The sequence below is a fragment of the Prionailurus viverrinus genome, chromosome D1 (assembly GCF_022837055.1).
Source record: "Prionailurus viverrinus isolate Anna chromosome D1, UM_Priviv_1.0, whole genome shotgun sequence".
Taxonomy (NCBI): domain Eukaryota; kingdom Metazoa; phylum Chordata; class Mammalia; order Carnivora; family Felidae; genus Prionailurus; species Prionailurus viverrinus.
Window position 1 is genome coordinate 16,718,605 of NC_062570.1, and position 10,408 is coordinate 16,729,012.

Sequence of the window (10,408 nt, forward strand, 5' to 3'; positions counted from 1 at the left end):
TGACCTCTCTCCCAGAGGCGGGGACCTTCGGCCAAGATGGCGGCCTACCTGCAGTGGCGGCGTTTCGTTTTCTTCGACAAGGAGCTGGTGAAGGAGCCGCTGGGCAACGATGGGGCTGCTCCCGCGGCTGCACCTGCCTCAGGACCCGCTGCTTCTAAGTTCCTTTGCCTTCCTCCTGGCATCACTGTCTGCGACTCAGGCCGAGGGAGCCTCGTCTTTGGAGATATCCTTCCTCTGGAGCTGTCTATTCCCTCCCCGGATCCCTGAAGAGATCCAGCTGGGATGGAATCTGTCGGTCAGAGGGGTTCGTGTTACGTGACACTTTCCTTTAGGTGGGCGCCCAGTGGCTCCTTCTGTGGCCTGCGGGAATAAAGGAGGAAGTCCATTCTGTAACTTGTTGCCAACTGAGCAATCGTGGGCAAGGCAACCTCTTCGGGCTTCCATTTACTTCTCTGTGAAAGAGGTGTAAGATACCAGTTTGGCAAGGCTATTTTTAAGATCTATCTAAACAGCGTATGCAGGTTGGCTTTACAAGATGAATGTGTAAGGTGGCATGATCTCTCCTGCCCAAATTGTGGGCAAGGAGATACATGAGACTAGAAGTTTGCTGCTTTGTTCTTCATATTGTTGCCACTAAACTCTGGTCTCCGTTTTTACTGTTTTTAAGATGGAGAACTTTTAGGAGATAATATGTGGAGAAATTCTTGAAAATTTGAGAGAGATTAAATAATATATGTTAGTAGTTGTCTGGGATCTGGTCTAAATAGAAGTCTCTCTCCTTGGAAAGGAGGTTCCTTGACTATTCTACACATATGGAAGGCCAAATCTGGTTCTTGCCCCGCTCTCTACAGCTTACAGGCTTCCAAGCCTACAAACTACGGGTGACACACCTATATCAGCTGAAGCAGCACAATATTTTGGCATCTGTTGGTGAAGATGAAGAAGGCATCAACCCCCTGGTGAGTCCCAGAAAGGAAGTGGGAAAGACCCAGGCCCTGGGAATGGCTGTTGGAGGGTGAGTAGTATTCACATATCTGAGGTCTGTTCACAGGTAAAAATCTGGAACCTGGAAAAGAGAGATGGTGGCAATCCACTCTGCACTCGCATCTTCCCTGCCATCCCAGGAACAGAGCCAACTGTTGTGTCTTGTTTGACTGTCCATGAAAATCTCAACTTTATGGCCATTGGTAAGCAGAAGAAGGCAAAGCTAACACTCCGTGGTTTTTATAGATTTTCTTCAGAGTTGCTTCTGCAGCTTGTCTTCATTGTTTTAATGAGACCACTTTATTCTGAACTAAGGCCTTTGAGATAGTAAAGTTTGGAGTGGGAAAGCATTTAGTTTTGTTCTTTGAAAAAGAGCCTGTGTGCACCGATTTTTATGTTAACCATTGGAAGAGTTAGATATAAGGAGAAAGCTTGTTACTTCTTTTTTTAAGTTTATTTATTTGGAGAGTGAGAACGAGTCAGGTAGAGAGGCAGAGAGACAGAGAGAGAGAGAGGGAAAGAGAGAGAATCTCAAGCAGGTTTCATGCTGTCAACACAGCCCGACGCAGGGCTCAGTCCCACAAACCATGAGGTTATGACTTGAGCTGAAATCAAGAGTCAAATGCTTAACTGACTGAACCACCCAAGCACCCTGAAAGCTTGTCACTTCTAACAAGTGCCTTAAATGGTCTTTTTCCCCTTCTGTGCTCCCTGATCTTTTCAGCCTCAGTGAAGTGCTGTTTCCTGGTCCCCTACAGGTTTCACAGATGGCAGTGTTACATTGAACAAAGGAGACATCACACGGGACCGGCATAGCAAGACCCAGATTCTGCACAAGGGCAACTATCCTGTTACTGGACTGGCGTTTCGCCAAGCGGGAAAGACCACTCATTTGTTTGTTGTGACAACTGAGAACGTTCAGGTATGATGGGGGCCTGCACTGTTAGGGGCAGGCAAGAAAGGGGCCTACGATAAGGAAATGACGAGAGGTAGGGTTCTTAAACTCTTTATCATGTAGCCTTGAGTCATTTGCCCAGCATAATATTTTATTTTTTCACTTAAGAGGCAAGGAAGAGTCAGAGTTAGGAAAAGAACGATGGGCTTGTAGTGAAAGACCTGCTTTTCTCCCCCTAACTTGTTAAGTAACATCGGACACTGATGCTCTTAATTTCTAACAGTCTACTCTCAAGTATGGTCTTGGTAAAAGTTCAAAATTATTGCATTTCTTGTAGTGGCAGTTTTCCTGTAGTTAGTGACCATACACACAGAGGGAGAAAACGTGGGTGATGGTAATGGACAAAGCAAGGAGCCAGGGAAAGTGTTAGGGTGCTAAGAGTCAAAAAGAAAGAGAGCCAGTATGGAGATGGGAATACCTTTGGGAAGGCTTAGATGCCCCCTCCTGAAAGGGAGCCTGTTAACGCCTTTCTTCTTGCAGTCCTATATAGTTTCTGGAAAGGACTACCCTCGTGTGGAGTTGGACACCCATGGTTGCGGCCTGCGCTGCTCAGCTCTAAGCGACCCTTCTCAGGACCTGCAGTTCATAGTGGCTGGAGACGAATGTGTCTACTTGTACCAGCCTGATGAACGTGGGCCCTGCTTTGCCTTCGAGGGCCATAAACTCATTGCTCACTGGTTTAGAGGCTACCTTGTCATTGTCTCCCGTGACCGGAAGGTTTCTCCCAAGTAAGGACTCCAGGGGGAAGGGAAAGGGAGAAGGCTGCCCTTGTTTGCCAGAATTAGCATGATTTTAAAATCCTAATACCCCAATCCTGTCAGTCTGCTACTTTGGTTTTCTGTACATTGTCCTCACACTTAGATTCAGTTGTAACATTTTTACTGAAAAAATGTATTTTTGCTACAGGTATATGCTAAGTGCCCTAGAACGCCCCAGGGAATTTTTGACCTGTTTTTGTTTTTTTTACTCTTCAGTCAAAACACACTGGGTGGCGGAACAAGGAAATGAACAGTGGAGAAGCTATAAAGGGCTGGGGAATGCAGGACACAGTATTTTTATTCTGAGCCACCTGAAAAGGGGTGGCAGGCTCTTCCTCATGATGGAAATGATCCGTGTCAGTGTTTATCTTCAGTCAGCACTAAGCGCAGTATCTCACATATACCAGGGGCTAATTATATGAATGGGTGTTTGGATGTTCTTAATTTTTTAAGCTACCCCTTATGTTAATGGTAGGATCCTGAAAGGTACGATCAGGTCTATGTGTTCTCTTCCTACAACTGCCCATGCAATGCTGCATTTATGGGATATGCTGCTAGAGGGGCCAGAGGGTGATTTGTTCTGGGCAGAGTAGGCAGCACCAAAGTTGTCATGGAAGAGGAACTGGTGCAAATAGCCGGTGCTTTTTCTTTCCCACACAGGTCAGAGTTTACCAGTAGGGACTCCCAGAGCTCCGACAAGCAGATCCTCAACATCTACGACCTGTGCAACAAGTTCATAGCCTATAGTGCCGTCTTTGAGGACGTAGTGGACGTTCTTGCTGAGTGGGGCTCCCTGTACGTGCTGACGCGGGATGGGCGGGTCCACGCGCTGCAGGAGAAGGACACACAGACCAAACTGGAGGCAAGGCCACCAGATTTCCAGAGCTGGCCACGGGCACCCAGACGCAGGAGTAGGAACAGGCTCCTCTTGGAGGCCAAGTCACCTTGGCCAGGGTGTTTCCTTCCCTTTGGGGCACAGCCTTACCTAGCTCCTTTAGGGCCGAATTCCAAGGTAAATGGCCTGGGATGAGGTTTTAAGAGTAAAGTAATGGCTGAGAGCCTGAGTCCACTCTCAGGGTCCGTTCTGTCTGCATAGAGCCTTGGAAAGTAAGGCCGTGTTGGACTTCGGGGTATCTGAGGTCTTGCCCTGTCTAGGATCTAGGCAGATCAGAAATCCAGGACCGTCTGGCTTGTGTGTTGTAGCTGCTTTCTGGTAGGGTGTCTCCTGAGGACTGCTTCTAGTAATTTTCTAATCTCTCTCCCCTTGCAGATGCTGTTTAAGAAGAACCTATTTGAGATGGCCATTAACCTGGCCAAGAGCCAGCACCTAGATAGTGATGGGTTGGCCCAGATCTTCATGCAGTATGGGGACCATCTCTACAGCAAGGGCAACCACGATGGGGCTGTTCAACAGTATATCCGGTTAGTCTTGGGTGCTTTAGGATATAGCTCTGAATGCAGCCAGATAGACTAACACCTGGGCTTGGGTTACGGGAGTGGACTCCACCAAAAGGAGCCATCCTTTTTCCCTGCAGAAACTGATGGCCTGGGTGAGAAGTTGGTACAGTTCACCGTAAAGGGAACATTTAGGGTCAAATATTACATGGCCAGGGTGCAGTGGAGCTGATGAGTATCTCTTATTTTAAATTTTATTTTGTTTTTACCTGTGTATCTATATTTTTTAAGTAGGCTTCACACCCAATGTGAGGCTTGAACTCACAACCCCGAGATCAAGAGTTACATGCTCTACTGACAGAGCCAGCCAGGCACCCGTTCTTGTTTAGGCTGGCCTTTGTTAATATTCACTTTTGGGGCACCTGGCTGGCACAGTTGGTAGAGCACACGACTCTTGATTTCAGCATCATGAGTTCAAGTCCCACATTGGGCACAAAGCTTAGTTTAAAAAAAAACAAATTCATTTTGATCTGATTTGTTTGTTTGTTTGTTTCTTTTGAGAGACACAGCACAAGTGGGGGAGGGGCAGAGAGTTGAGGACAGAGGATCTGAAGCGGGCTCTGCACTGGCAGCAGAGAGCCCGATGGGGGGCTCAAACTCATGAACGATGAGATCATGACCTGAGCCAAAGGCAGACACTTAACCGACTGAGCTACCCAGACGCCCCTTGATTTGATTCTTTAAAGGGAAAGGGTATTCATCTCTTGGCTTCTACAGTTTCTTCCCTTGAAGAAACCCTAATTCTTGAAATTTTCTGCCCTACTAAGAGGTGGTGTGAACCTGTCTGGCCTCTCTACCTTTCTAGAATTCCTATCTTCAGCCAAGTTTAAGAACCAGTGCTGTGTTAGCCTTGCATCTCATGTGGTCTACAGTCTAGTAGCATTGATATCATCCAGGTCTTGTTAGAAATACAGATTCGCAGGCCTCCCCCCAGACGTGCTGAGGATCTGCAAGCGATTCCTAGGCACATGAAAGAGAAGTACGCTGATCCAGATGGTGTTTGATGCACGTGTCTCTCTAGAACCATTGGAAAGTTGGAGCCATCCTATGTGATCCGCAAGTTTCTGGATGCCCAGCGCATCCACAACCTGACCGCCTACCTACAGACCCTGCACCGGCAGTCCCTGGCCAATGCTGACCACACTACCCTGCTGCTCAACTGCTATACCAAGCTCAAGGACAGTTCGAAGCTAGAGGAGTTCATCAAGGTGCAGGGTGGTGGTGGTGGTGGTACATTCCCCGAGGGCCCCACTGAGCGGGAGGTGGCTTTACCAGGGTTTGCCTCTTTTTCAGCAGATGCAGGGAGAAGAAAGGGCTCACCTTATTTGGGGACTAGGACCCTCTGGTCTATAAACTGGGAAGAGGAATAGCCTTTCCTGCTAGTTCTCTTGTTTTATGATGCTTGTCTCCCTCTTGTTTTATGATGCTTGAACTTTTGAGGGTCTGTAAGCTCAGGGAATTAACAGTGGTGGGCCCCTGGGTCCCCAGAGGTGTCCCTGTAATAGTAGGGGAAGAGGAAGACTTTAGCTCTTAAAAACTTACTGAGAAGTAGGAGGACCTAGTGTTTTAAAACCATGGACTTTCTTTAATTTTTTTTTTTTTTGTCTCCAACCCTCCCGGCCTCAACTTTATTGTTATCTTAAGAATCTGTCAGGGGGCACCTGGCTGGCTCAGTTGGTAGAACATGCAAATCTAGATCTCCAGGTCGTGAGTTCAAGCCCCACATTGGGCCTAGAGTTCGTGTTAAAAAAAAAAAAAAAAAAAAAAAAAAAAAAAAAAAAAAAAGAATCTGGTCTCAGATGCAGGTTTCCTCTCCCTTCCCCAACCACAACCTTTCTGTGAATGATTTTGTCTGACGTCTCCCTGGCAGACCAAGAGTGAGAGCGAAGTCCACTTTGATGTGGAGACAGCCATCAAGGTCCTCCGGCAGGCTGGCTACTACTCCCATGCCCTCTACTTGGCTGAGAACCATGCACATCATGAGTGGTACTTAAAGATTCAGCTAGAGGACATTAAAGTAAGTGAGACTCTTGACCCAGACAGAGACCTGTTCTTTTTCCAGGACATCCCCGGAATGATGAAAGTACTTCCTGGTGGGAAGGCAGGAGCATGTGCTTACTCTGCCCTTACCTCTCCACAGAATTATCAGGAAGCCCTTCGGTACATCGGCAAGCTGCCTTTTGAGCAGGCAGAGAGCAACATGAAACGCTATGGCAAGATCCTCATGCACCACATACCAGAGCAGACGACCCAGTTGCTGAAGGGACTGTGTACCGACTATCAGCCGAGCCTCGAAGGCCGAGGTGACAGGGAGGCTCCAGGCTGCAGGGTGAGACGTCAAGGAGAATGGCTTTTGGACAACGGGGATCACTTCCGGGGCCTCATGGATACCACACCCACTCACTCGGCCTCCTCTCTCCTCCCTTGCCATCCTAGGCCAACTCAGAGGAGTTCATCCCCATCTTTGCCAACAACCCTCGAGAGCTGAAAGCTTTCCTAGAACACATGAGTGAAGTACAGCCTGACTCCCCGCAGGGCATCTATGACACACTCCTTGAGCTGCGGCTACAGAACTGGGCCCATGAGAAAGATCCACAGGTGAGGCCTGGCGAAAGCTGCAGCAGATGCTGGAGAAAAGACAGCCCCTCCATCTTTTGTGGTTGCCTTTTGCTGCATTCTTTAGACCAGTGACCCCTCACCCTTGGGGGCTAACTGGTTCCTCCGTGAAGAGGCGATCGAAGAGGCAGTTGACTTGCCTTGTCACAAGAGAGCTTTGTGATTTTTTTCCCCTTTATGCCCAGCAACTCTACCCTCCTTCCCTAGGTCAAAGAGAAGCTTCATGCAGAGGCCATCTCCCTGCTGAAGAGCGGCCGCTTCTGCGACGTCTTTGACAAGGCCCTGGTCCTCTGCCAGATGCACGACTTCCAGGATGGGGTCCTTTACCTCTATGAGCAGGGGAAGCTGTAAGATTTGGGGCAACTTCAGGGAAGGGGGAGGATCCGGTTTTCCAGGGACAGCCACTGAGGTGCGCCTTGCCCCGGCCCCAGGTTCCAGCAGATCATGCACTACCACATGCAGCATGAGCAGTACCGGCAGGTGATTGCTGTGTGCGAGCGCCACGGGGAGCAGGAGCCGTCCCTGTGGGAACAGGCACTCAGCTACTTTGCCCGCAAGGAGGAGGACTGCAAGGAGTATGTGGCGGCCGTGCTCAAGCACATCGAGAGCAAGAACCTCATGCCACCGCTTCTAGGTACTTCAGAGGGCGGTAGGGAGGGGTGCAGGCTGCCCACAGCTCTGGGGCAGGGGCGCTTCCATTCTATCGAGAGGGTGCTGCTCGGTTCACTGTCTTGTTTCCTTCCGGGCCCAATCTCAGTGGTGCAGACTCTGGCCCACAACTCCACAGCCACCCTGTCTGTCATCCGGGACTACCTGGTCCAAAAACTACAGAAACAGAGCCAGCAGATTGCACAGGACGAGCTCCGGGTGCGACGGTACCGAGAGGAGACCACCCGCATCCGCCAGGAGATCCAGGAGCTCAAGGCGAGGTACTTGGCGACTAGATATGTGGAGGGGGGATAATCTTGTTCTTCACTGGGTGTCATTAAATACTTTTCATAGAGGATTGTATGAAAATACGTTCAAACTTTGCATTTTTGAAGATCTGTTTTCATGGAAGAATTCCAAAGAATGGTTTATTCCATAGATCGTTATTTATTAGGTTTTTGGAGGATGTTAACTTGCAGCAGGTGTTTTTCTTTTTATGAGTCTGTATTTTTTTCTAAAGACACTTTTTTTTTTTTTTTTAAGAGAGGGAAAGAGAGGGCGAGAGCAGGGGAGGGCTGTGAGATCATGACCTGAGCTAAAATCAGGAGTCAGATGGCAAGCACTGATCTTAACACAGACAAGAAAAAGCCCTGCCATGTGGAGCTTACAACATAGAGGTAGGCAGGCGCTGAATACATTCAACAAAATATTACAGTATGTCAGATGGTGATAAGGTCTAAGGAGAAAACTAGTTTAGGAAGGGGAGTGGGGTGCTGTGTGTGTGTGTGTGTGCGCTCGTTTATAAGGTGGCCAGGAAAGTCTTCAGTGGAAGGATCACGTCTAAGTAAAGATCTGAAAGGTACAAGTTCCCCAGCTGTGGAACGAATGTCACGGGGATGAAAGGTATAGCACAGGGAACGTAGTCGGTGTGGTAATGGTGCTGTGTGGTGACAGATGGTAGGTACACTTGTGGTGAGCGTAGCGCAACACACAGACTTGTCAATCACCGTGTTGTACACCCCAAAATAATGTAACGTACGTCAATTATACTTCAATTAAAAACAACAACAAAAAAAAAAACGGCGCCTGGGTAGCTCACTCGGGTTAAGTGTCCGACTTCAGCTCAGGTCATGATCTCAAGGTTCGCGGGTTTGAGTCCCGTGTCAGGCTCGCTGCTGTCAGCTCGGAGCCTGCTTCGGATCTTCTGTCCCCTTCTCTCCCCGCCCCTCCCCCACTCGTGTGTGTGTGCTCCCTCTGTCTCAAAAATAAACAAACATGAAAAATTTTTAAAAACCGTGAAAGACAATTTAGTGGTGGTTGTGAAAACTGAACGGGTTAGTCGGACTTGCTGGAAGCACACTGAGACTCTGCAGGCCCGGGCGGCATCGTCATTTCACTCCCTTTTGGTGGTTAAGAGCAAGACCTTGTAGTCCCTCGACAGGGACCCCTCATCGACTCCAGCCACCTTCTCTCTGCACCCGGCTCTTGGCTCTGCCCCCACTCTTTGCCACTCCTTTCTGGTCTCCCTTGCCTGCAGTCCGAAGATTTTCCAGAAGACCAAGTGCAGCATCTGTAACAGTGCCTTGGAGCTGCCCTCAGTCCACTTTCTCTGCGGCCACTCCTTCCACCAGCACTGCTTTGAGAGTTACTCGGAAAGTGATGCCGACTGCCCCACCTGCCTCCCTGAAAACCGGAAGGTCATGGATATGATCCGGGCCCAGGAACAGAAACGCGATCTCCATGATCAGTTCCAGCACCAGGTGGGCATGAGTGGGTGGATGACTGCCCCCCTCACGGAGAGTCACGGGAGCATTCGCTTCTTTTCTTTCCTCCTCCTCAGGACAGGACACCTGCAGTTCTGATTCTTCTCTCCTCTTTCCCTGCAGCTCAAGTGCTCCAACGATAGCTTCTCTGTGATTGCTGACTACTTCGGCCGAGGGGTTTTCAACAAATTGACTCTGCTGACCGACCCTCCCACGGCCAGGCTGACTGCAAGCCTGGAGGCTGGGCTGCAGCGGGACTTGCTCATGCACTCCAGGAGGGGCACTTAAACAGCTCAGGGGAAGGGGTGTGATAGTGGAGGCACAGTAGTGGGGACATGGGGGACAGAGGCAGGGCTGTTGCACAGGAGTCAGGCAGACATGCCCAGGACTCCACCCTGATCTGATGCCATAGCCCTCAGGACTAAAGAGGACTTTTTCTCCCTTCTTCGGCCAGCCCGCCATTCCTCCTGTTGACTTTTTGAGCAGTGTGGATCATTCCAGACCAGCGGGGGAGGGTACCTCAGCAACCTCTGAGTGTGGACAATAGCTGCTTTGTTCTCTATCCAAGGGCACCAGGCTGTGCTTGGGTCCTTGCTCCCAGAGTCTATAAATAAAAGAATATAATGGTTTGGGGGTTGAAGGTTTTGTTCTGGGGACTTCCTGGTGATTCTTAATTGTGCAAGATGTACTTTCCCTCTGCTCTTGTAGAACTCCAATTCCCTTCTTGCAGGGTTCTTTGAAGATTATGTTGACAAGACCTCATTCCAGTAATGGGTGGGGCTGGTGGCCTCCAGTAGACCAGTTTACTGTAGAGCCTCAGTGACGAAAGGCCTGGTACCTGAGCTCCAGGAGCAACCTGGACCAAGGCCCCCAGACTAGCGCCTGCTCTGTAGTCTGGCTGGTCTCAGTGGCTCTTGTTTGCACAAAATACTCAAGCAGGAGGCAGATTCTGGTGGGAATCCTGGGGTTTGAGCCTGCCTTCATTATGCATAGGTTGGTGTCTTGCCGGATTTAGTACCAAGTGATAAACAAGATAGAAGGGCCTTGGTTGAAACGCTTTTTTTCCTACCTCTTGGAAGCTGCCCATTGAAGTTTGTGTGGCTACGTGTCTGCCTACAAATGTGTCGGAAGACTGCTCTTACGTGTTACTCAGCTGAAGAGTAACTTGGACATTGTGCTTTAGAGTTTAGGTAGTATGTGGAAAAGAGAGAGTACAACTGTATTTGCAG

At 49.2% G+C, this 10,408-nt stretch overlaps 1 protein-coding gene across 5 annotated transcripts; it reads left to right on the forward strand.

Moving 5' to 3' along the window:
- VPS11 (VPS11 core subunit of CORVET and HOPS complexes) lies at positions 1-9,808 on the forward strand. 5 transcript variants are annotated; one of them, XM_047823772.1, is made up of 16 exons: positions 1-223; positions 811-959; positions 1,052-1,187; positions 1,743-1,906; positions 2,420-2,667; positions 3,358-3,559; positions 3,968-4,119; positions 5,174-5,360; positions 6,023-6,169; positions 6,293-6,481; positions 6,589-6,750; positions 6,976-7,115; positions 7,200-7,402; positions 7,526-7,697; positions 8,954-9,176; positions 9,303-9,808. In XM_047823772.1, the coding sequence occupies exons 1-16, from the start codon at positions 37-39 to the stop codon at positions 9,465-9,467; spliced, it is 2,826 nt and encodes a 941-aa protein (XP_047679728.1). In that variant the 5' UTR covers positions 1-36; the 3' UTR covers positions 9,468-9,808. The 5 variants fall into 5 exon arrangements, with proteins under 5 accessions (XP_047679728.1, XP_047679729.1, XP_047679730.1 ...); XM_047823773.1 differs by having other exon boundaries at positions 7,556-7,697; XM_047823774.1 differs by having other exon boundaries at positions 19-304; positions 852-959.
- The last annotated feature ends 600 nt before the right edge of the window (positions 9,809-10,408 follow it).